Below are 26,653 nucleotides of genomic sequence, written 5' to 3' on the forward strand. Positions count from 1 at the left end.
ATTCCCTCTGCCTGAAGTACCCTTACTCCGGTGGCTCTGTTATCAAACTCCCACATATCCTCCAAGACCCAGTGCCACACTACCTTCTCTGACAATACTGTAGAACACCAATCTTGAGCAAAAAGGCTAAGCCCTGAGTTTGACTCCTCCTCCTTCTTTCTGGCTTCCTTGACAGCACCCAAGTAGTTTATAACAGTACTGTGGCATTATTATTATTATTATAGTTGTTGTTATGTTCCAGTTCTAGGGCTTGAGCTCAGGATCTGGAGATAAACGTCTCATGGACTTTCCTGCCCAGGTTGGCTTTGGACTGTGATCCTCAGATCTCAGCCTTCTCAGTGGCTAGGATTAAAGATAGGAACAACAGGTACCCCACTATTGCTATTATTATTTTGATACTGTCTTGCTTCTCTAGCCAGTGAAATTGCTCAGGTCTGTTTGTTGCTTTATCTTCCATACCCAGCATGGTCTCTACATATATTAGATACAGGGTTCAGTCAATGAAGGAACCAGCCCACTAATTTTTCTATTTTAGATACAAACCAGATTCTCAAAACAATTCAAGACCTGGTCCTACATTTGAAGTGCGTCAATACTTGAGTTTTTTTGTTTTGTTTTGGGGTCGGTCTTGGGGATTGAACTCAGGTCTGGGCGCTGTTCCTGAGCTTTTCTGCTCAAGGCTAGCACTGTCCCACTTTGAGCCACAGCTCCACTTCCGGTTTCCCGGTGGTTAACTAGAGATAAGAGTCTCATGGCCTCTCTGCCCAGGATGGCTTTGAACTGCGACCCTCAGATCTCAGCCTCCTGAGTAGTTTAGGATTACAGGCGTGAGCCACCAGTGCCCGGCTTAAAAGTAGATCTTTACACTCTTCTCCCTCATTGTCAAGGCTTGGTGACTAGGAAAGGGAAAGTGACTAGAGTGTGTTAAGTGTTATTCCTTCAGGGCACAGCTGTAATTTACCTGCTCCGGCACGGAGAGGGTTACCACAACCCGAGGGCGTAACCAAGCCAGTGCCACCTGCTGCGGGGCGAGATGGCCTGGCGCATGCGCTCCGGCACCGAGTTCCTCTACCTGCTTGCTAGGAGCCGGGCGCTTGCGCTCTGGGTCTTTTCTACCGGGGGAAGTCTCGTGGGGGTGGGGCGGGGCGCGGCGGGGCGGGACCTCGCGGGGCAGTTCTCGCGGGACCCTGATGAGGAGCGGAAGCGAGGCGGCTGTGCTGCTTCGGCGACCGGGCGGCGGCGGCGGCGGCGGCCGAGTCTGAGGTGGTGACGGCGGCCGGGGAGTCGGAGCCTCCTTCGGGGAGCTGCGGCGTGGAGGGGGTCAGTGTCCGCTCGCAGCGCGGCGGAGGGCGGGCCCGGCCAGGAGCGGGCAGCGGCGCCTCGGTGAGTGCGGGCAGCGGCGGCGCGCGGCGCGGCTCGGTCGCCCCTTCCTCCTCCCCGCTCCGCCGGGAGGAGAACGGGCCTAGCCGGCCCAGGGCTGCCGGGGCGGCGCGGGGTTCGGAGCCGGACGCCGAGGCTCCGGCCCGGGGAGCGGAATCACCAGCATCCACGTTTCTCCTTTTGGGGCGCTTCCTTCCGAGGGACGGTCTTCCTCCGGCTCCGGGCAGAGACCGGGACTCCCTGACGAAGTCTCCCGCCGGTGTCCTCAGGGCTCGTCCCGAACGGGGCCGGCAGGCTCTGGGTGCTGATTGCGTGAGTCAGGCTGACCTAGCCAGGGAGGCGAGGGGATTCGGTGTGGGCTACAGCCGTGGTGATGGATCGAGTCGATCGATGGATCGATGGATCGATCGATCTATTGAGTGGCTGATGCTCCTTCGACCCGCACGGGCCACCACGTCACCATTTCTTGGCCGTCTCGGGGGATAGGATTTTGTGCGGGAAATCCACCGTGAGCTTAGAACGCTTGTTTGCTCCTGGAGTTTGTAGAGTTCGTTGGCTCTATCCTGCCTGGTGTGTCTTACCTTTTGAGACTAAATTATTGAGAAGTATCTGACAAGGAAAATAAGCAGCAGGTTGGGAGATTCCGGAGGAAAGATGATTTAATGCCCGTTCGCGGCGCTCTCCCCAAACGTACGTGACTCCCAGCCCCGACGAGTTACGGTTTGGAGTGATTCAAGGCTTGCTCTAGATGGCTATAAAAGTATGGTTGGCAGAGGGAATGAAATGAACTCGAGATTCATCTTTTGGTGCTCAGAAGAGAGTTAAGAAGACGCCCGAGAATTCTGTTTGGGTTTCTTAACCCCTTTCACTAAATAACTTCAGATAATTGCCTTTCCTCTGTCTCTCTGTCTCTCGTTTGTTCCGCTAGGGACACAAAATGCTGGCTTTAGTATATGCTAGTCATTTGCCTGCCCCCCCCCCCCACATTTTCCCCGCCTAATCTACTTCCCCTTCCTTCTTGCAGGCATAATTTTCGAAATTTTGCCCTTTTGGCGTAATTTTCTTTTCCTCCCTTTTAGTGTCAAGATTCTCGGGAACATACCCTCTTCCCTGTTTTCATTCCTTCAAGCGTCCTCTGCGTTCCTATAGCCAGCCAGAGGGGTTGCTAGTGAGCCGTGGGAGCATGAAGTTCTTCCCCTCTGGGAACTGGAAGGTTCAAAGGGTTGAGTTCAATCTATAAGTAATCAATATTGACTCAGAGGTTACAAGTGTAGTTTGCTTACATTATGTGTGTTTGGTGGTGGTGGTGGGGGGGAGAAGTATGCTGGTCCTGAGGGTTGAACTCAGGGCCTGGGTGCTGTCCCTGAGCTTTTTTGCTCAGGGCTACTGCTCTATCACTTGAGCTACAGCTCTACTTCCCGCTTTTTGGTGGTTAAATAGGGCTTAGAATCAAAGTGATCCTCAGATCTGAGTAGTTAGGATCCTGAGTAGTTAGTATTACAAGCATAAATCACTGACTTGGCTAATTTTTTTTTTGTTTTGTTTTAGTTCATTTACAAATATCATGCTTTTTGTGTCTCTGTTTTTCTTCCTATGTAGCTTTTGACTGGGTAGGTTTGGTGCTTATGTGACTTCTTTTGACTTTGAGTATGGGTAATGTTAAAAATGAAAAATCAAAGCTGGTACTGGTGGCTTACATCTGTAAATTCTAGCTACTCAGGGGTGGAGATCTGAGGATCTTGGTTCTTCCAGCCAGGGCAGGAAGTATGTGAGACTCTTATCAAGTACAGATTTACATGAATGAAGACAGCAATGAAAAATTTAAGGGGTAGAACTTACTTTGGTCATTAATGAATTAGTTAAAGCCTACCCATTGTAACTTTTTTTGTGTGCTGGTCCTGGGATTTGAACTGGAGGCCTGAATGATGTCCCCTGAAGTCCAACCCCCCCCCCCAATTCTAGCACTTGAACCACAGCTTCATGTCTTGCTTTTTTCATAGTTAATTAGAGATAAGTCTCCTAGACTTTTCTGCCTGTGCTAGCTTCAATCCTCAGATCTCAACCTCCCTAATAGCTAGGATTACATGCATGAGCCATGGTGCCCTGCTGTAACTACTAATTTATTCCTTAAAAAAAAAAAATCACAATTCTTTTTTTTGGGGGGGGGGTCCCGTCGTGGGGCCTGAACTCTGGGCTTGGGTCCTGTCCCTCAGCTCCTCAGCTCTTCAGCTCAAGGCTAGCGCTCTACCACTTGAGCCACAGCGCCACTTCCGGCTTTTTTTCTTTTTGCTTATGTGGTGCTGGGGAATCGAACCCAGCGCCTCATGCATGCAAGGCAAGCGCTCTACCACTGAGCCACCTTCCCGGTCCCCACAATTCTTTTTTTCTTGCATTATAAATTCTTTTTGGGTTTTGGGGATTGAACCCTGGGCTTTGTGCATGGTTACTGAATTATAGCCCCAGTTAGACACCAGTCCTAAATCTTTTTCTTTTTTTCTTTTTCTTTTCTTTCTTTCTTTCTTTTTTTTTTTAGAAAGAGTCTTCCTAAGTAGCCCAGGTTGGTCTTGAATTCATGATCCTTTTGGCTAAGCCTTTTGAGCTATGTCTTCCTCTTGGATTTTAGGGCTGGTCCTGGGGCTTCTGGATGCTGTGCCTGAGCATTTTTGCTCAAGGCTACTGCTCTACCACTTGAGCCATAGCTGCACTTCTGGTTCCCTCCTTGTCCTCCTCCTCCTCTTCCTCCTCCTCCTCCTTCCTCTTCCTCTCCCCCCCTTTTCTTTTTTTTCTTTCTTTTCTTTTCTTTTTTTTTTTTGGTTGGTCGTGGGGCCTGAACTCCTGGCCTGTGCACTGTCCCTCAGCTCTTCAGCTCAAGGCTATCGCTTTACCACTTGAGCCATAGTGCCATTCCACTTTTTTCTGCTTATGTGGTGCTGAGAAATCAAACCCAGGGCCTCATGCATGTAAGGCAAGCACTCTACCACTAAGCCACCTTCCCAGCCCCTCTTTTTCTTGCTTTCTTTTCTTTCTTTCTTTTTGGTTAATCAGAGATAAGAGTTTTACGGACTTTTCCTGCCCCAGTTGACTTTAAGCCATCTTCCTCAGACTTTAGCCTCCTGTTTAACTAGGATTACAGGCATGAGCCACCAACACCTATCTTCTAGAAAGATTTTTTTGGTAGTTCCTGGAGCTTGAACTCTGGGCTGTGTTCCTCAGCTTTTCAGCTTAAGGCAAGCACTCTACCACTTGAGCCTTAGCACCGCTTTGGGTGATAAGGAGATAAGAGTCTCACAAACTTTCCTGCCTGGGCTGGCTTTGAGCTGTGATCCTCAGATCTCAGCCTCCTGAGTAGCTAGGATTATAGGCGGGAGCCACCAGCGCTGGGCTAAAAAGATCTTTTAAAATTATATTCTGGCAGAACTCCAGCAGGCAATCCACAATGATTCAGTTTCTGAATAGGATGATTTTGATCCACAAGCTCCAAGGACCCAAACTTTTGCTATAGAAAGCACTTATGAAATAACAAGACTGATGTAGAGCTTTTAATTACTCCATTTAAAATAATGCTTTCTGTATATTTAAACATAATTAATTCCTATATGTGTAATGTAGAGTAATAGAATTTTACGTTTATGTGAGTATGTATGTGTGTTGCTGCTGCTGGAACTCTGCCTTTTTGCTAGGTGCATGCTGTGCCACTGTACTGTATTCTCAGTTTATATTTAAAGGCTCTTAAGTTGCCTGCCAGAGAGTTCATTGGATGTATAAATGTAGATGTAAGTTCTACATTTACTTCCACAACTCTGGACCAGTACTTGAAAATGGACTGATGATGCTAGTTAGCGTCTATTTATGCCAGACTCTGCCAAGCCTTTTATAGACGTTATCTCTCCATAACCAAAATGATTTTATAAGGTAGATGCTGGCATTATTCCTATTACTATGGGTCAAGGAATGTAAGTTTCTTTCTGAAGTGTCCCCTGATTTGTATAGTTAAGTCCAAGTAGCCTGTGGTCCTGTTTTTTTTTTTTTTTGCCAGTCCTGGGCACTGTCCCTGAGTTACTTTTTTCCTCAAAGCTAGCACTCTTACCACTTGAGCCACAGCACCACTTCCAGATTTTTCTGGTTATGTCATATGGAGGAATTGAACCCAATGCTTCATACATGCTAGCCAAGCACTCTACCACTAAACCATCTTCCCAGCCCAGCCTGTCCTCTTTCTAACTATGAAAGTAAAAAATGCTTATGATATTACAGGTGCTGTTAGCTGGTGGTTGTAATCCTAGCTACTTAGGAGGTTACAATATGTGGATAACAGGCTGAAACCATCTGGGGCAGAAAAGTCCATGAGACTCTTATTTACAATTAAGCACCCAAAAGCTGGAAGTAGAAGAATACTAGCCTCGAGCAAAGAAGCTCAGGAACAGCACCAAGGCCCTGAGTTCAAGCCTCAGGACTGGCACACACACACAAAATGCTTACAATCAAAATGATGAAAGAAGCCAGGTGCTAGTGGCTCATGCCTGTAATCCTAGCTACTCAGGAAGTTGAGACGTAGGATTGTGGTTCAATGCTACCCCGGGCAGGGAAGTCCATGAGATTCTTATCTTCAGTTGACCACAAGAAAACTGAAAGGGGATCTATGGCTCAAGTGGTAGAATACTAGCCTTGAGTAGAAAAGCTTAGGCAGTGTCCAGGCTCTTGGTTGAAGTCCATGACCAAATAAAAAAACCCCAAAAGTACAGTTGAGGTGCATTGTGCAGAAAATAGAAGTATTGTTATCTCACTCTTAGAGATAACAATTGTTAGTAATCTATCTTTTTTTATATATACTGATAGTATTTTGCTTTACAGAAATGGGATGAGCTATAATGTTCCTGCAGGTTTTTTAATTTAAGTTTTATTGTAAAGGTGATGTACTGAGGGGTTATAGTTATGTAAGGTGTTAAGTACATTTCTTTTTTCTTTTCTTTTTTTTTTTGTTCTTGGGGCTTCAACTCAGCCTAGGCACAATCTCTGAGATCTTGAGCTCAAAGCAAGCACTCTACCACTTGAGCCATAGTGCCACTTCCAGTTCACTGGTGGTTAATTGGAGATAAGAATCTCATGGATTTTCCTGCCCAGACTAACTTTGAACAGTGATCCTCAGATCTCAGCCTCCTGAGTAGCTAGGATTACAGGCATGAACCACTAGCACCCGGCTTTTTACATTTCTTTTTGATCAGTGTTACCCTCCTCCTCATTTTCTCTCCCTTCCCCTTCCAGATTTTTTTTGTTTGTTTTTTGCTGGTCCTGGAGCTTGAACTCAGAGTCTGGGCACTGTCCCGGAAATTCTTTCTGCTTAAGGCTAGTGCCCTACCACTTGAGCCACAGAGCTATTTCCTGCTTTTCCTGAGTAGTGTATTGGACATAAAGTCTCACAGACTTTTCTGTCTGGGCTGGCTTTGAGCCATGATCCTCAGATCTCAGCCTCCTGAATAGCTAGGATTACAAGACTGAGCCACCAGTGCCTGACCCAGTTTTGTTTTGCTTTTTAACTCAAGAACGTGTCTTGTTACTTATGTAGGAATATATCACCTAAATAAATATAGATGTGGTGGTTGTTTTTTTTGTTTTGTTTTGTTTTTTGGTCTGGTTGTGGGGCCTGAACTCTGGGCCTGGGCGCTGTCCCTCAGCTCTTCAGCTCAAGGCTAGCACTCTACCACTTGAGCCACAGAGCCACTTCCAGCTTTTTTTTCTGTTTGCTTATGTGGTGCTGAGGAATCGAACCCAGGGCCTCACGCATGCAAGGCATGCGCTTTACCACTGAGAGATTTTGATCAAAGATGTCTGTAGTACATGTGTTTTATGTCAGTTTTGGGAAAATAAACCTAGAAAGGGGAATTGCTTAATCAAGGGTGTGCATTTGAAAATAGCCATTTCCAAATTATTCTCCAAAATGATGGAATAAATTTCCAGCTAAAGTGTGGATTCTTTTTTTTTTTTTTTTTTTTTTTGTGCATCATTGGGCCTGAACTCTGGGGCTGGGTGCTGTCTCTCAGCTCTTCAGCTCAAGACTAGCACTCTACCACTTGAGCCACAGCACCACATCTAGCTTTTTCTCCTTTTGTGGTGCTGAAGAATTGAACCCAGGGCCTCATACATGCAAGGCAATTATTCTACCACTGAGCCACCTTCCCAGCTCCCTAAAGTGTGGATTCTGTAATTGTTTTATATACCAGACTGCATTGTGTGATACAATATTGGATGAATGACCATCTAGTAGGAAAAATTTGTTTATCTAAAGTATTGCTAAAACTGGGTATCACAAATCTTTAACAAATTTGCCAAATAGTACATGAACGAAATATTGCTTTAACTTTTTTTTTCTGTTGGTCATGGGGCCTGAACTCTGGGCCTGGGCACTGTCCCTTAGGTCTTAAGCACAAGGCTAGCACTCTGTCTCTACCACTTGAGCCACAGTGCCACTTCTGGCTTTTTCTGCTTATGTGGTGCTGAGGAATTGAACCCAGGCCTCATGCATGCAAGGCAAGCACTCTACCACTGAGCCACCTTCCCAGCCCCTTTTATCATATTTTTATGTTTTAAGTAAACATTTTTAACTTACTTTGTGTAACTTATATTAGACTCTGTCCAAAGCACTTTGTGTTAATTATCTAATTTAATCTTTAGTTGGTCTTGTAAGATAGCTATTATTCCATTTTGCACATCAGAAAACTAGGGGCTTGTTTTAAAATTATAGCTATAATAAGCAGGATCATTACTTGAATAAATGGCACTTAGTGTACCTCTAGACACCATGCAGACTTCTTTCTTCTTCTTTTCTTTTTTTTGGGTGGGGGGCAAAGAGGTACTGGTTCTGGGGCTTGAGCTCGGGCCTAGACACTGTCTCTGAGCTCTTTTTTCCCCCCCTCAAGGCTAGGGCTCTACCAACTGAACCAACAGCTCCACTTCTAGCTTTTTGGTAGTTAATTGGAGCTAAGAGTCATGGACTTCTCTGCTTAGGCTAGCTTCTTTTTTTTTGTTGGTCGTGGGGCTTGAACTCTGGGCCTGAGCGTTGTCCGTTCAAGGCAAGCGCTTTACCACTTGAGCCACAGCACCATTTCTGGTTTTCTAGTGGTTTATTGGAGATAAGAGTCTCACGGAGTTTCCTTCCCGGGCTGGCTTTGAACCGAGATCCTCAGATCTCAGCCTCCTGAGTAGCTAGGATTACAGGCATGAGCCACTGGTGCCCGGCTATAGGCTAGCTTCTAACTATGATCCTCAGATCTCAGTCTCCTCAGCAGTTAGGATTACAGGCATGAGCTACCAGCACCTGGCATTTAAAGAAAAAAAATCTTTAAATAGTTGTAGAAAAGGGTTTCATGTATTTTTTTTTAATTTTATTTTATTTGTGAACATACTGTACAGAGGGGTTACAATTACATGGGCAGGATAATGCGTACATTTCTTACCAAGCATTGCAGCCTCCTCCTTTGCTTTACCCTTCACATCCCTTCCCAGCCTCCCCCCTCCCCCCCAATCCCAATCCTTCTCCTTCCCCCCCTTCCCCCCTCATGTATTTTATTTAATGCAAGTTTCAAAAAGAATTAAATGGAAGAGAGAGAATAAAATCTTACAGATACCTTAAAATACTGCACTTGAGATACATATCACTTGAACAATTCTGCTTAATCTTTCTTAAAATTCACTACACGTAAGCTGTGTGCTGGTGGCTCACAACTATAATCCTAGCTATTCAGGAGGCTGAGATCTGAGGATTACTGTTCAAAGGAAGCTAGGGCAAGAAAGTCTTGGAGACTCCTCTTCATCTTCAGTTAATCATAGAAAAAGCTGGAAGTGACACTGTGGCTCAAGTGGTAGAGTGCTAGCCTTGACCTAAAGGAGCTCAGGAACAGTGTTCAGACCCAGAACTCAAGCCCTAGGACTGGCAAAAATAAAAATAAAAAAATAAAAAATTCACTGTATGTGTTGGGCTGGGAAGGTGACTCAGTGGTAGAGCGCTTGCCTTGCATGCCTGAGGCTCTGAGTTTGATTCCTCAGCACCACATAAGCAAAAAGAAAAAAGCCGCAAGTGGCGCTGTGGCTCAAGTGGTAGAGCGCTAGCCTTGAGTTGAAGAGCTGAAGGACAGTTCCCAGGCCCAGAGTTCAGGCCCCACAACCAGACCAAAAAAAAAAAAATTCACTGTATGTGGTGGACTATATATTCTGATCAGGAAGCAGTGTTAACTGTAGGATCAATTAATTTTCTCGGGGGAAAACAACTACATCTACTTTGTTAATCCAGAACTGGGTGTGGAGCACATGTCTACCAAGCTTGAAGCCCTAGCTTCAATCCTCAGCACTGGAAAAATAAAGTAAAAATCTCTGTACATTGTTTCTACTTTCAAAATGCTTCCTTTTTGTAGTTAGTATTGGAATGAGATAGGCCTTTTTCTATACTTAATGGAAGATTGGAATTCATTTTTCTGTGAGTAGCCTAAAAAGCTGAACTCTTCAGGTTTTCTAAATGAGTTGCTAATTCTTATTTGGCACATCTTTGGGAGATATTGCTTTGATAGCTTTATATCAGAGTCCATCTCACAAAATAGCCACATGAGTGATTACTTGAGTAGGTATAAAGTCCATAGTGTTCATCTTTTTCAGCTTTCACTCAGGAATCTGGCAAATGTTGAGTAGTGGCAGAAAAATTGGTGTTGAGAACTATGTTGGTTTTTTTTTTTTTTGGTCCAGTCGTGGGGCCTGAACTCAGGGCCTGGGCGCTGTCCCTCAGCTCTTCAGCTCAAGGCTAGCGCTCTACCACTTGAGCCACAGCGCCACTTCCGGCTTTTTTCTTTTTGCTTATGTGGTACTGAGGAATCGAACCCAGGGCCTCAGGCATGCAAGGCAAGCACTCTACCACTGAGCCACCTTCCCAGCCCTATGTTGGTTTTTTTTTTTTTGTTTTTTTTTTTTTTTTTTTTTGTCGGTCGTGGGGCTTGAACTCTGGGCCTGGGCGCTGTCCCTCAGCTCTTCAGCTCAAGGCGAGCACTCTACCACTTGAGCTACAGCGCCACTTCCGGTTTTCTGGTGGTTTATTGGAGATAGGAGTCTCACGGTCTCTCCTGCCCGGGCTGGCTTTGAACCGCGATCCTCAGATCTCAGCCTCCTGAGTAGCTAGGATTACAGGCGTGAGCCACCAGCGCCCGGCTCCTATGTTGGTTTTTATGCTTCTGCTATTCAATTTTAATGGATATGTCTTATGTTGATTTTATGGCTTATGTGAAAATTCATGTCTCACCAGCCTGTGTTTAAGCTTATAATCTTAGTAATTGTGAGGTCCAGATTGGGGGTAGAGCTTGGAGGCCAAACCTGCCATAAAAGTTTACCAGACACTTTGCTTCAACTATGGCTAAACATGATGGAGTGTGTATATCATCTCCAGCAACACAGGGAAACCCAAGTAGAATTGAAGCCCTAATCAGCTGAGAATTAGGTAAAACCCTCACTTGAAAACAATCAATACAAAAAGGGGCTGGAGGAGTCATTCAAGTGATAGGGTGCTTGCCTTGGAAGTGTGAGGCCCTGCGTTAAATTTCTTTTTTTCTTTTCTCTTTCTTTCTTTCTTTCTTTCTTTCTTTCTTTTTTTTTTTTTTTTGTTGGTCATGGGGCTTGAACTCTGGGCCTAGATGCTGTCCCTTAGCTCAAGGCGAACACTCTACCACTTGAGCCACAGTACCACTCTGGTTTTCTGGTGGTTTATTGGAGATAGGAGTCTCCCAGAGGGCTGGAAAGGTGGCTCAATGGTAGAATGCTTGCTCCTTGCATGCAAGAGGCCCTGGGTTCGATTCCTCAGCATTACATAAGCAGAAAAAGCTGGAAGTGGCGCTGTGGCTCTAGTGGTAGAACGCTAGCCTTGAGCTGAAGGGACAGTGCCCAGGCCCAGAGTTAAAGCTCCACGACTGACGAAAAAAAAAAAAAGGTCTCGCCGGGCGCTGGTGGCTCACACCTGTAATCCTAGCTACTCAGGAGGCTGAGATCTGAGGATCGCGGTTCAAAGCCAGCCCGGGCAGGAGAGACCATGAGACTCCTATCTCCAATAAACCACCAGAAAACCGGAAGTGGCGCTGTAGCTCAAGTGGTAGAGCACTCGCCTTGAGCTGAAGAGCTGAGGGACAGCGCCCAGGCCCAGAGTTCAAGCCCCACGACCGACAAAAAAAAGAAAGGTCTCACCGAGTTTCCTGCCCAGGTTGGCTTTGAACCATGATCCTCAGATCTCAGCCTCCTAGCTAAGATTACAGGCGTGAGCCACCGGTGCCTGGCCCCTGAGTTCAATTTCTGATACTGCCAAAAATGTAGTGTCCTTTTATTTATGTACAGTTGACAAACTACCTTGACAATCTTTGGGTTTCTGTCTGATTCTGTTTTTCAAAACTGAAACTTTTGCCAGGTACCTATGGAGGCTGAGCCTGCAGGATAAGTCTGAACAGAATAGTTTACTGAGACTCTGGCTCCAAAATAAATTAGCCAAAGACAGATCTGATGTATGGCTTAAGTATTAGACCACCATCATACAAGGTTGAGGTGCTGAATTCAATCCCTAGTACTACCAATAAAATAAAATAAGAAAAACTCCTTAGCTGGGCACAGTGGCACACCTGTACTTCCAGGCTACATGGGAGGCTGAGATTGGGCGGGTTGAGGTGCCAGGCCAGCCCAGCAGAAAGACTCCAGTTTCACTGAGGGAAACTGGATGTGGTAGCACATACCTATGATCTCAGCAAGGACAGGAAGCCTAAAAGTAGGTTGATTGCTGTTCAGGTGTGTTACGGAGGTGGCAGCAAGTTAACAAGATGCTGTCATCAAAATAAGCCAACAAAAAACAGTCTTGGAGGTGTGGCTTAGCAGTATGGTGACAGCAGAGCATGTGCAAGGCCCTGAGTTCAAACCCCATTACTGCCGCCCACCCCAAATAAAATAATGGAACTCGTTGATTTTGCAGGTCTGTTCAGTCAGTTCTTCTGTTTCCCATCAAAGATGGGTAGTCTCAACAATCAGTCCTGAAAACCAGTTAAAATTAGTAGGCTTCCAGGTGCTGGTGGCTCATGCCTATAATCCTAGCTACTTAGGAGGATGAAATCTGAGGATTGCAATTCAAAGCCAGCCTGGGCAGGAAAGTCCTTGAGACTCTTACCTCCAGATAATGACCAGAAAACCAGAAGTGGTGTTGTGGCTCAAAGTGGTAGAGTGCTAGCCTTTAGCAAAAGAGCTGAGCTCAGAGACAGTGCCACGGCCCTGAATTCAAGCCTCATAACCGACAAAAAAAAAAAAAGAAAAGAAAAGAAAAAGCTGTGGATATTGCTAGGGAATTGTTTTTCTGATAAGCCTTCATAGTCTCATTTCTAAAAATTGTACATATGCATTAGTTAGCTAAAAATAACTATAGATATTAAGATGGGAATTTGATGCTCCATAAAAATAAATGCTCAGGCCGGGTGCTGGTGGCTCACGCTTGTAACCCTAGCTATTAAGGAGGCTGAGATCTGAGGATCATGGTTCAGTGCCAGCCCTAGATGGAAAGTCTGTGAGACTCTTAATCCCCAATTAACCACCAGAAAGCCGCAAGTGGCACTGTGGCTCTAGTGGTAGCTGAAGAGTTGAGGGACAACACCCAGGCCCATAGTTCAACCCCCGCGACCGACCAAAAAACAAACAAAAATCACCAGAAGTGGTGCTGTGGCTCAAATGGTAGAGTGCTAGCCTTGAGCACAAAGAGACTTAGGGACAGCGCCTAGGCCCTGAGTTCAAGCCCTACAACCAACAACAACAACAAAAATACTCAGACTAATCTTTGTGTTTCTAAAATATTTAAATATTTGCTGGAACTCTTTCTTTACATGTTTCTTTACAGCCAGCACCACATAGAATATTTTAAGTACGGCCTGAAAGAATAAACATGGACTTGGTTTATTAAATTCTTGGAGCAGAATGGTAGGTTTTCAAATTTGCCTGAGGACTTTTTACCACACAATTTCTTTCCTCCTACATACTACTCTTCTCCAATCTGAATATTCCCAGCTGGTTTACTGGATAGCCTATTTGCAGCTATGCTTGATTAATGCCCCAATTGTTAACTTTAGAACAAAAGAATAATAATCACTCGTGCCCCTCAAATGAGCTGCTAAGTGGTAATTATTTGAGAAAGGTGCCACTATAAATAACACGTCCCCATTCTGCTAGTGCCCTTGTTTTCTGGTTTTGTTTAGCGTGAGTGAAGACTGAGACTGGGAACAAGAATGAGGCTTTATTTTCCTGTAGGTATGCTAGGGTGGAGGTTGTGTCCCGCTCACTCCTGCAGTTCTGTCATCTGATACTGACTAAAGTGACAGAATCTTTCACCTGCAGAATGCAGTTTGCCTGCTTACTGCTTCTCAACTCAAAGAGAAGCTAAGCTAAGGTGCTATGGGTAGCTATTTGTTTGTTTGTTTGTTTGCCCTTCCTAGAGTTTGAACTCAGGGCCTGGGCACTGTTACTAAGCTCCTTTTGCTTAAAGCTAGCACTTGAGCCACAGCACCACTTCTAGCTTTTTCTGTGATTAATTAGAGATCTTGTCTCAAGGACTTTCCTGCCGGGGCTGGAGGGCCACCAATGAAGGGTCCCACACATCTATCCCAGGGGACCATGCAGAGGCAGGCAGGCACAGGAGAAAGATTATTATAAGGTTTATTAGAGGGAGCACATGGCCCCCATCCCTATCCAGGTAGCTGGAGGGACTGAAGGTCAGAAGTGAGGTGGAGAGAGGGAGGGGCCAGCTGTAGGAACTCCAGGAATGGGAGGGGGCCCAGGTCTGGGTGGAGCTGAGGACCAAAGGTGAGCATAATACTAACAGCTTTGAACATGATCCTCAGATCTCAGCCTCCTGAGTAGCTAGGATTATAGGTATGAGCCACAGGTGCCCAGCTTGGTATTTTTTGTTGTTGTTGTTGTTTGTTTGCAGTGCTGAGGATTGAACCCAGTACCTGCACATATTGGGCAAGTTTTTTTTTTTGGGAGGGTGGGTGGGATGGAGTAGGGGGTTAGTCGTGGGCCCGAACTCTGGGCCTGGGCACTGTCCCTCAGCTCTTCAGCTCAAGGCTAGCGTTCTACCACTTGAGCCACAGCTCCACGTCCAGCTTTTTTTGCTTATGTGGTGCTGAGGAATCTAACCCAGGGCCTCATACATGCAAGGCAAGCACTCTACAACTGAGCCACCTTCCCACCCTGGACAAGGTTTTGACCATTTGGTGTACTTTCCTGTACTAGCTAGACAAGATACTTAGCAGCCGTTCTTTTTTTTTGGGGGGGGGTCCAGTAGTGGGGCCTGAACTCTGGGCCTGGGCGCTATCCCTCAGCTCTTCAGCTCAAGGCTAGTGCTCTACCACTTGAGCCACAGCGCCTCTTCTGGCTTTTTTCTTTTCTTTTGGGTCTGGTCATAGGCCTGAACTCTGGGCCTGGGCATTGTCCCTCAGCTCTTCAGCTCAAGGCTAGCGCTCTACCACTGGAGCCACAGCGCCACTTCCGGCTTTTCTCTTTTTGCTTATGTGGTGCTGAGGAATCGAACCCAGGGCCTCATGCATGCAAGGCAAGCGCTCTACCACTGAGCCACCTTCCCAGCCCCAAAGCAGCCATTCTTTAAAAGGGACATCTTTTAAGTTTAGGTCATCAACCCTCTTGTTCTAGTAGATCGCTGGGTTGCTGAACTCTGGTTATCTGTTTCAAGCATAGGGAAGACCTCCAAGTCTTGGCAGTTTTCAGGGGAAAGGAGCATTAGGCAGAAGGAGATCTCCACCAGCTGTCTTGCTCTGGTTATTATGGTTATTATGGTTATTTGGATGTGGTAGGGCAAGGCTCTACTGTTACTGGTAGTAAATAGAGTTAAAAAGCAGTTTGCTTTCTCTTGATACTTTGAGGACACATCAAGATTTTGTTTGAATAGAGTGAAACACTGTAAGCCCAGTCTTCATGGCTTGCTATTGACTGGGGGGGTGGGGTTTCCTAAGAAACCTGAGTATTGGTGGAGACTGAAGGAGTTATGTCTGTTTGACCCAGTTAGGTGCCACCCCCAGGGTGGTCCTTTATTTCAGTGTACTGCCCTGGGTGCCTGAGAAGAGGTGTGAGGAAGAAAGGCAGAGGCTGAACGGACTCCAGCCGGTTCCTGCTCACCCTGCACACCCAGCAGAAAGAGGAAGTGTATTCTGGAATAGCTCTAGCAGCTGCTGCCATTGGCCGCTGGGCCTGTCAGTCGCCTAAGGGCTGGGACTGAAAAGAGGAAGGAGGAGAAACAAGCTGTTGCCTGGAAGGGAGGTGGAGGGCTGAGTGGGGCAGAGCCAGGGGGCGTGGGGGCTGGGATAGCAGGCCTATTGGCAGGGCGGGGCTGCCCTATCCCGGCTACTTCTCTTAATCGTCGGTCTTCTGATTCAGGGTGGCATTGTGTGTCCCAGCGTGCTGGAGTAGTCCCAGAAGAGAGGCGAGGCTGAGCCCGGAGCGCTGGGTTGCTTCAGCCGGGAAGACTCCCTTCCCCCCTGCTTCTGGCTGCTGAGCACCAAGCAGCGCTCAGAATGGAAGCCATCGCCAAATATGACTTCAAAGCTACTGCAGACGATGAGCTGAGCTTCAAAAGGGGCGACATCCTTAAGGTAAGTGTTGGTGCCAAGCACAATGCGTGCTGAGAATCGCCTCTCCTTGTGCTCAGCTGCCTTCTTTCACTCTGATAGCACACAAAGAAGCTTGCTGGTGCTGTTTACATTGCACACTTGTAACATTTATCATCCGGTTTGCTCAGATAGCATACATTAAATGCTGGGTAGAATATGAAATGTGATTGAGAGAGTTGGTGTGATGTGTGGTCTCTGACTGCCTTTGTGTGAATGCCCCAAGTGTTTGTTGATACTGCTAGTATTTAGGAAAAGTCAAAGCAATAGGATTGTAGACAGGAGTGCTATGAGTAGACTGATTTTCCTTTCATTAAAAAAAAGAAAAAGGTCAGGATTTTTTTAGACTTAAACTTGAGTGTAAGGTCTGCCTGAACCATGTGGCAGTTTCCTTACATTGAATATTTATATGTAAAACTATTCCATTTGTCTTATTTTACATAGCCAAGAGTTTACATTCTATAATATGGTCCTAGCAGATTAGAAATGAATTTTCCCAGTTTCAAGAGGTTAGAAATATATCTTTAATGCATTTTTACTCTTTGTGAGAAAACTGAATAAGATTCTACTTCTTGTATATGCCAGATTTTGGTTTTCTTAAGAGAAACTTGAGTGATTACTCATTATTAAAATCTAATTGCATAGAAGTACACAGCAGTTTATGAATAAGTTTCTTAGCCAAGCATGGGTGGTTTATCTGCTTAGAATCCTAGTAACTCAGGAAGCTGAGATCTGAGCATCCTGGTTTTGAACCGAGCCCATGCAGGAAAGTCCTTGAAACTCTTATCTCTAATTCAGCACCAAAAAAAGCCAGAAGTGGAGCTGTGGCTCAGGTGGTTGAATGCTAGCAAAAATGCTCAGGGACAATGCCTGGGCCCCAGGACGGGCACAAAATCTTCATGGTTTGTAGGTTAATTTTGAGCCTCCTTGTTTACAAGAACATTTGATCTCTACATGACACATGTTAAGTACCTTGCCTACCCAAAAGACTAGTTTGTCCTTTTGGATATATAATTTATCTTTACGGGGTGCTTATCAAAGAGTAAGGAAAAGCTAAAGTTGAAATTTTTCCCTGATAGCACACAAAGAAGCTGTGCTGGTGCTGTTTCCCCCGCACACTTGTGGTAGGTGCCAGCACAAAATTAAATGTGACTTGAGAAAGTTGGTGTGATGTGTGGTCTTTAACTGCCTTTGTGTGAATGTCCCAAGTATTTCTGTTTGTTGATACTGGTAATAATTCAGGAAAAACCAAAGTAATATGCAATGTGTCTCCAAAGTAATGTGTGTTCACTGTGTCTCAGCTTTTGGCATCCTTTCCTCTGAACCTTAGTCCAGATTGTTGGAATTTGCTAGCCATTTGTTTACTACCCTTAGTGAAATTCTAGAATTTAATAGAGGAAGAAAATGAAAATGTGATTTATGGAGGAACTGTAGAGAGGGGCTTGTGATTTTTGTTGTTGTTAATTTGGGTCCATCCATAGTTATTATTTTACCTTGAATTCCCAAGGCAATGGAGTTCTACTCTGAAGTCACCTGCATACAGTTCTCTTTTCCTCTTCCTCGTTCTCTTTCTCTGTTCCCTTCCCTCTCCCTCTTCTCCTCTCTTCTCTTTTTCCCTCTCTCCCTCCCTCCCTCCCTCCCTTCCTTCCTTTCTACTAGGGCTAGGTCTTGAATTTAGGGTCTTGAGTTCTCACTTGCCTTTTATCTTTATATAGTTTTTTTTTTTTTTTTTGTCGGTCGTGGGGCTTGAACTCTGGGCCTGGGCATTGTCCCTCAGCTCTTCAACTGAAGGCGAGCGCTCTACCACTTGAGCTACAGCGCCACTTCCGCCTTTTATCTTAAAGCTGGTGCTCTACCACTTGAGCTACACCTTCACTTCCAGTTCTTTGCTGGTTCAAACTGGTATCCTCAAATATCAGATATGAGCCACCCAGCTATTTGTTTCTTAATGATAGAAAGGTAGATTGGGGGCTGAAAATGTGGCTTAGTGGTAGAGTGGGGAGGTTGCTCAGTGGTAGAGTGTTTGCCTAGCATACATGAAGCCCTGGGTTCAATTTCTTAGTACCACATAAACAGAAAAGGCCAGAAATGGCACTGCGACTCAAATGGTAGAGTGCTATCCTTGAGCAAAAGCTCAGGGACAATGTCTAGGCTCTGAGTTCAAGTCCCAGGACTGGCAAAAAATGAAAAAGAAAAATAAGTTGCCCAGGCACCAGTGGCTTACACTTGTAGTCCTAGCAACTCAGGAAGCTGAGATCTCAGGATTACAGTTCAAAGCCTGTCCAGGCAGGAAAGTTTTATCTCCAATTAACTACCAAAAAGCTGGTTGCTCAAAAAGCTGTGGCTCAAGTGGTAGAGTGCTGGCCTTGAGCAAAAAAGCTCAGAGGCAGTATCCAGGTCTTGTGTTCAGTCCTAGAACTGGCACCAAAAGAAAAGAAAAGAAAAGAAAAAGAAATACAGGTTGAACTTCTTGGAAGGTAATACTAAAAAGCCCATAAAGGAGAAGAAAGCTTTGTTGTGAACAAGGCTCTTTGAGGATATCCTGAGTCAATACTGTTTCCAGCTGTAGGCTTTAGGAAGACACATTTTAGGAAGACTTGTCTTTCCATTTGTCTTAGAGAGCTAAAACAGAGCAAAAGTAACTTATACTACTAAATGACTTCATCATTGTTGTAGAGAGAATTTGGTGTTTTTCTGGATGAATACTGTGTTCAGCAGATAAACCACTAGTGATATCATACAAGACTGGCTATTCAAATACCTACATTTGTAGTCTGTACCGAACATTTTTCAAGCCAGTTCCGTACCCCACCCTCTCCCTCTCTCTCTCTCTCTCTCTCTCTCTCTCTCTCTCTCTCTCTCTCTCTCCTCTCTCTCTCCTCTCTCTCTCTCTCTCTCTCTCCTCTCTCTCTCTCTCTCTCTCTCTCTCTCTCTCTCTCTCTCTCTCTCTCTCTCTCTCTCTCTCTCTCTCTCTCTCTCTCTCTCTCTCTCTCTCGTGCTGGTCATGGTGTTTGAACTTGGCCTGGGTGCTGTCCCTAAACTATTCTGCTCAAGGCTGTCATTCTACCATTTGAGCTATAACTTCACTTCTGACTTTTTGGTGTTTAGTTGGAGAAAAGAGTCTCACAGACTTTCCTGCTCAAGCTGGCTTTGAACCATGATCCTCAGCCTCCTGATTAGCTAGGATTATGAGTGTGGGTCACAAATGCTGGCTTTCCCCCCTTTTTTCCTAACATATAGATTTCTCAGTTATGCTTACCTCAGAAACTTGAGCCTGGAAGGCTATTCTTCATATTATAGCTGACTTAGTACTAAATCAACTAAACAAACAGTAGGGATTTGAGGTTTCTCTTTAGACAATATTCTCTGATTAGTGTCTCTGAAGTTTGCTGGAGACATTTGATATGTTTTAAATCAGTCAGCTCTGAAACCAGTGTATAACCTTGCCTCATTCCATAATCAGAGAATAAGATACTGTTTAACTTTCTTGCTAGATAAGGAAGAAAGTATACCAGACTGTTGACATTTATTTTATGTTTTCTTTGGGGAGAGAGAAAAATACATGGTGTTTTCCAATTTGGTGGCTAACTGGGATATGAAATCATAAGGCTATTATTGCTTTTGAGTGGTGGCCATTAGTTTATTAGTTATTTTGTGGCTTTATTTTAAAAACAAAACCTTGCCTTTTGTCTCATAAAACTTTGTACAATGGAAAGAAGAAGAGAGGCATGCTTTGTTCTTAGAGTTGTTAATAAACAAACAGAACAGTTTTCCACATTTGATTGTTAGGGTGTAAACTAGCCTCATTTGGCTGGCCTTGATGTCATTAGATAATTCTTTAGAATGTTAGTTAGGAGCGCAAAAATGTTTACAAGTGGTTGGAATATCATTGAACAGTTCAACTTTGAAATAGATGAGTAGCTGCTAGCTGCCTTCCATTTTTGTCTTTTTGTTTTTGTTTGAGATGGGAATTTCACTGACTAGTCTCAAATTAATAGGCTCAAGTGATCCTCTGTCTCAGCCTCCAAAGTAGCTAGGATTACAGTAAGTATCATAATATCTGACTGCCCTCTTGATAAAGAAGACATGTAAGCTGGGTGCTGGTGGTTCACATCAGTAATCCTAGATATTCAGAGGGGCTAAAATTTGATGCATTGTCATTTGAAGCCAGCCTGGTCAAGAAAAGTATGTGAGACTATTGAGACAGTGAGTTCAAATCCCTGTCCCAGTAAAAAAGAGGAAGAGGAGGAAGAGGGGAGAAATGTACATATGAGTATCAAAATCATTACATCTCAATATATTGAAGTAGACTGGGGCTTTGACAAAAGTTCATAAGAATTACGTCCTATCACTAGTGATCTTTGAGATCCTGGTGAACTTTTTTTTTTTTTTTTTTGCCTGTCCTAGAGTTGAACTCAGGGCTTTGGCACTATCCCTAAGCCTTTTCAACTTGGGCTAGTGTTCTACCACTTGAGCCACAGCTTCACTTTCATTTTGTTTGTTGTTTGGTGATTAATTGGAGGTTAAGAGTCTCATGAACTTTCCTGGCTGAGCTGGCTTTGAACCACAATGCACAGATCTCAGCCTCCTGAGTAGCTAGGATTACAGGTGTGAACCACCAGCACCTGGCTCCTGGTGAACTTTTAATTCATGTTGACTTCCATCCAACAAACCCCTTCCTTACATTGTCTCTACACTTTGACCCACTACTACCCTGAGAAAAGAGGAAAATAAAAACATAGTACTGGAAGTATAAGACAGAACTGAATGCTTTAATATATCTGTCTTGTTACTTTTCCTCTTTATATAAGCTTACATTTTTCTTGGTGTGGAAAGGAGAGAGCACTGGGGCTTGAAAATAGAAGGGCTTCTCTTGCAGGCTTCAGGCCTTGCATGATTGAAATATACTTCAGTTCCCCATCCTTGTAGTGTAGGCTTGCGATAGTCCCTAAGGTTCTGACCAGAACTCTCAGTAAGGCATCAGATATACAGCTGAGTGCCAGATACTTGTCCACCCTGGGTCTATCTATCTAAGCATCAATCTCTGCGTGCCCCCCCTCCCCCCTCAAGGATTGAAGTGGCCATGTACGGATACTTTACATTGGGCTGTGTAGGAATTCAAAGATAATTTCATGCCTGCAACTGTGTTCCTTCTGTTGTAGAGCTGGCATCCTGCTTTCTTTGGCTCTAGAAGGGAACCAGTTCTGTTGGAATCATTCAGGTATCCTCGTGGCTGGTACTCATTACCTTTACTGTCTTCCTGAACTACTTGAGAAATAGGTCTTGCCTTCACATTCAGCTCTTTCGCAGCAACCTCCTGTCTCAGTGCTGATCAACCTATTTCAGTGTCACTCCAAACGTGTCCTTGAACCAGATCCTAGGATGAGTTGTGTGGAGAGTTAGGGAAAAAAATGTTAAATGCACTTTCTTTCTTAGCAGTTCTAAAGTAAAAGAAGAGAAATAAGATTAGTATGTGCAACAGTATAGATAGCATATTAACTTTTTTTTTTTTTTTTGCTAGTCCTGGGGCTTGAACTCAGGGCCTGAACACTGGGCACTGTATCTGAACTTCTTATGTCCAAGGCTAACACTCTACCACTTCTGGCCTTTTCTGTTTATGTGGTACTGAGGAACCTAACCCAGGTCTTCATGCGTGCTAGGCAAGCATTGTACACTAAGCCACATTTCCAGCCCACATATTAACTTAAAAATTGTATTCTATTTATTTAACTTTAGTTGTTATTATAAAGGTGATATACAAAGGGATTACAGTTATATAAGTCAGGTAATGGGTACATTTGTTTTTGGACAGTGTCACCTCCTTCCCTAACTCTCTCCCAGGTTTTTCCCTCCCATCTCCTCCCACAAGGTGTATAGTTCATTTTCAACATAATGTCTAGAGAGTACCACTGCTATGTTTATTCACCCTTTGTCCTTCCATTTCTGTGCTAATTAATTTTTTTTTGTTGTTGTTGTTCTTTTTATGGGTTGTAGGGCTTGAACCCTGCCTAGGCACCGTCCCTGAGCTCTTCAGCTCAAGGCAAGGACTCTACTACTTGAGCCACAGCACCATTTCTGGTTTTCTGGTGGTTAATTGGAGATAAGAGTCTCATGGACTTTTCTGCCTGTGCTAGCTTCAAACCATCATCCTCAGATCCCAGCCTTCTGAGTAGCTAGGATTACAGGTGTGAGCCATTGGTACCTAGCTTGAATTCCTCTTTTAGTGGGTAGTAATAGAACCTAATGTATTGAATGTTTTGTAACCCCTTGCAGCAAGCTAAGTATTTTAACTTGCAATACCCCTCCCACTTCCTATATTGAGGTTTGAAATCAGTCACATCACTTTTAAGACAAGCACTCTACCTTTTGAGGCACATTCCCACCCCTTGTATTCTTTCATCTAGCTTTACAGTAGTCTTCTACAGATAGACACTATTATCTCTACTTTATTGGTAAGGAAATAAAGGTGTGTTCAATGATTTTTGTCAAGTTTGCATGTTAGGATTCAAACCTAAGTTGGCTGGACTTCTGATTCTTTGTTCTTTTTTTGTATATGTGCTGGTCCTGGCGCCTGGGTACTGTCCCTGAGCTTTTTTTTGCTCAAGGTTAGTGTTCTGCCACTTGAGCCACAGGTACATTTTTGGCTTTTTGTTGGTTAATTGGAGATAAGAGTCTCATGGACTTTCCTGCCTGGGCTGGCTTGAACCATGATCCTCAGATCTCAGCCTTCTACCTAGGATTACAGGTATGAGCGCACCCCCCCCACTCCCCCCCCCCCCCCCCCCCCCCCCCCGCCCAAGCACCCAACTGATTCTTTTTTCATGTACAAATGAGTTCAAACTAGAGAATGGGGCCACTTCTGGAAAATTGCTTTTCTCTTCCTCTCCCCTTTTCTTCTTGATTTCTCTCTCTCTCTCTCTCTCTTTTTTTTTTTTTTTGTCAGTCCTGGGGCTTGAACTTGGCCAGGGCACTGTCCCTCAGCTCTTCAGCTCAAGGTGAGCGCTCTACCACTTGAGCCACAGCGCCACTTCCAGTTTTCTAGTGGTTTATTGGAGATAAGAGTTTCACGGACTTTCCTGCCTGGGCTGGCTTTGAACCAAGATCCTCAGATCTCAGCCTCCTAAGTAGCTAGGATTACAAGTGTGAGCCACCGGCACCAGGCTTGATTTCTCATTCTTTTTTCCTTTGTAGTACTGGCGATTGAACCTTATGAATGTTAGGTACTTGCTCTACCACTTGAGCTGTGCCACTAGCATTTTGGTTTTGAGACAGACTCTTCTTAACTTTGCCTGGGTTGGCCTTGAACTTTCAGCCCTCCTGCCTCCCGAGTAATTGGAATCATAAGCATGCTTTACCACACTTGTCTGTCTTTTCATATTGGTTGCATAGACCTTTCTTTCTGAGCAGCCCCCTTGGACATTGTTGTGTCCAGGTGATTGGATTTTGGGTGATTTTTTTTTTTAACTGTTTCTATGCACTCCATGTATTTTAATAGCACACAGATACTCATTAAAACAATAAAAGTTATGATGATAGTAAGTAATGAGTATTTTGCATCTAGTTCACCTTGAAGAACAGTCCAAGAAATTGAAATGCTCTCAGGAGTTTCCCTCTTTCTCTCCCTTTCCCTTTCCCTCTCCCTCCCTCCCTCCCTCTCCCCTCTCTCTCTCCCTCCCTCCCTCCCTCTCTCTCTCTCTCTCTCTCTCTCTCTCTCTCTCTCTCTCTCTCTCTCTCTCTCTCTCTCTCCCCCCCCCTCCCCTCCCTCCCTCCTCTCCTCTCCCCCTCCCTCGCTCCCTCTCTAATGACTGGATTTGACCTGATTTTAAATCTTTAGGCGAAAGTTCACTGTGGTTATGCTCAGTATCATAAAACTTTGAGACCATTTAAAGAGAAACCACAAATGGCATTTTGAGGAAAATCTTAGTCCTTTTTTGGCAGATATTCTTAATTTCACTACCTCGTGGATGTAGAATGAGACCTCCGGAGTTGTAAAGCAGGCTCTAGGCTAGACTCTCTTTGGGTCCCAACTCTTCTATTGGCAGATCTAGTATGGGATTTTGGGTTAATTTACTTAACAACCTTGTGTTTTACAGTGATACTGCTTTCCTAGGGTCATAGTGTGGAATAAAAGAGCTAGTCTGTTAGTGTTCTTAAAGCAATGACTAACATGAAGTAGATGGGAATTGTTAGCTGTTAGCTGTTGTTTTTGTGTGTATTTGTAATCCAGGGGCTTGAATTTAAGACCCTTGAGTTTTTGTGCTCGAGGCTAGCACACTAACACTTGGGCCACAGCCCCACTTTCAGTGTATTTACTTATTTATTTATTAGCTTAATAGGAAATGAGTCTTGTACTTTCCTGCCTGGGCTGGCTTCAAACTGTGATCCTCAGATCTCAGCCTCTTGAGTAGCTAGGATTATATGTGTGAACCACCACCATCTGCTTGCTGTTAGTTTTATTGACAGTACATGCATTGAGGCACACAACTGGATAAGAGTTGTCAGTCAGTGAATTATTGCATCATGTATCTCTTTTCTATAGCACTGGCAAGTGGTTATTAGATTTTATCTCAAGTTCAGGACTGTTTAAATCCTGTCCCAAAGCTCAGCTGAAAGCCCAGTATTGATGGAGCACTGTTTGGAAAATGAACTGTTTCTTCATTTTTACATCTGTAGCCTCTCAGGATTAAGCCTGAGGCAAAGATTTATTCCTCTGTAGAGTCCCGTGCAGGAGGTGTTCACTTTTAGAATTCTTTTTTTTTTTTTGGGTCTGGTCGTGGGGCCTGAACTCTGGGCCTAGGCACTGTCCTTCAGCTCTTCAGCTCAAGGCTAGCGCTCTACCACTTGAGTCACAGCGCCACTCCTGGGTTTTTTCTTTTTGCTTATGTGGTGTTGAGGAATCGAACCCAGGGCCTCAGGCTTGCAAGGCAAGTGCTCTACCACTGAGCCACCTTCCCAGCCCACTTTTAGAATTCTTTTGTTGATTACTAATAGTAGAAGATGTTTTGAAAAATCAACCTTGGGAAAAACTCATGCTGGTATTTATACTGTTAAGGATATTAAGTACTCATTACCCATGAGTGTGCTGTGCAGACCCCTGGGAGAACATTCATTCTGGTTTCAAGACTGAGGTTAGACATATTCTTTTCCTTCCCAGCAGCCTTTTTGAATCTGAAGGAAGCTTTAAATGATGCTTTAGTGTTTCCTTTATACTGTAGGAAAGCTTAGAGCTTATCTTCAGCCTGTCTCTAGCAGCAGTTCCTGTCGTCGTCGTCTTCCTCCTCCTCTTCTTCCTCCTCCTCCTCTTCTTCTTCTTCTTCTTCTGTCTTTTTTTTTTTTTTGGTTGGCCGTGGGGCTTGAACTCTGGGCCTGGGCACTGTCCCTCAGCTCTTCAGCTCAAGGCGAGTGCTCTACCACTTGAGCTGCAGCCCCACTTCCGGTTTTCTGGTGGTTTATTGGAGATAGGAGTCTCACGGTCTCTCCTGCCCGGGCGATCCTCAGATCTCAGCCTCCTGAGTAGCTAGGATTAAGGCGTGAGCCACCAGCGCCCGGCTCTTCTTCTGTCTTTTATTTTTGTGATACTAGGAGTTTGAGCTGCCTCCTGACTAGCAAGGATATATACTGCATTGGCCTTTTGTCCTTAATGTGGAATCAAAACTGGTGCTTTTGGTAGTAAATAGAGTATTTTCCTCACCACCCTAACAGTTGCTCCTTCCTCCCTCCCTCCCTCCCTTTCTCCCTCCCTTTCTCTCTCCCTCTCTTCCTCTCTCCCCCTCTTCTTCACACTTTCTCCCTCTCCCTCCTCTCCCTCCTCTCTCTCCTCTCCCTCCTCTCTCTCTCCCCTTCTCCCCCCCCCCGTGTCTCTCTCTCTCTCTCTCTCTCTCTCTCTCTCTCTCTCTCTCTCTCTCTCTCTCTCTCTCTCTCTCTCTCTCTCTCTCTCTCTCTCTCTCTCTCTCTCGCCAGTCCTAGGGCTTGAACTCAGGGCTTGGGTACTCTCCCTGAGTTTTTTTTTTGCTCAAGGCTAGCACTCTGCCACATGAGCCACAGTGCTACTTCTAGCCTTTTCTCTTTATGTGGTGCAGGGCTTCAAGCACTGTACCACTAAACCACATTCCCAGCCTTGGTTTTATTTATTTTTTAGATGGAGTCTCATGCTTTTTTGCCTTTACCATCATACCTAGTTGGTTTGTTGATATGGGATTGCTCAATTTTGCTTGGAATGGCTTTTCACCTCTCAGGTACCTTGTATTACAGATATGTGCTACCATGCTCAGCTCTTTTGTAAATGTAAATTCGTTGAGAGGAGGGTTTTTTGTTTTGTTTTGTTTTGGGTTTTTTGGGTGGTTCCTAGAGCTTGAACTCTGGGCTTGGCCACTGTCCCTGCACTCTTCAGCTCAAGGCAAGCTCTACTGCCTGAGCCACTGCGCCACTTCCGGTTTTCTAGTGCATTATTGGAGATAAGAGTCTCACGGACTTTCCTCCTTGGGCTGGCTTTGAACTGTGATCCTCAGAGCTCAGTCTCCTGAGTAGCTAGGATTACAGGCGTGAGCCACCGGCGCCTGGCTGAGAGGAGGGTCTTACAAATATTTTTTTCTCAAGCTGGTCCCAAC

At 44.8% G+C, this 26,653-nt stretch overlaps 1 protein-coding gene across 1 annotated transcript in view; it reads left to right on the plus strand.

Moving 5' to 3' along the window:
- Window positions 1-1,202: 1,202 nt before the first annotated feature.
- The window catches only part of Grb2 (growth factor receptor bound protein 2), an 83,919-nt gene continuing 58,468 nt past the window's right edge, over window positions 1,203-26,653 (plus strand). Inside the window, exons 1-2 of the mRNA XM_069993031.1 lie at window positions 1,203-1,383; window positions 15,817-16,031. Of these exons, the coding sequence (XP_069849132.1) occupies window positions 15,954-16,031 (78 nt within the window). The 5' untranslated portion in view covers window positions 1,203-1,383; window positions 15,817-15,953. The remainder of the gene's footprint in view (window positions 1,384-15,816; window positions 16,032-26,653) is intronic.

Source organism: Dipodomys merriami, unplaced genomic scaffold, assembly GCF_024711535.1.
Source record: "Dipodomys merriami isolate MVZ:Mamm:240054 unplaced genomic scaffold, mDipMer1.0.p SCAF_42, whole genome shotgun sequence".
Lineage (NCBI taxonomy): Eukaryota > Metazoa > Chordata > Mammalia > Rodentia > Heteromyidae > Dipodomys > Dipodomys merriami.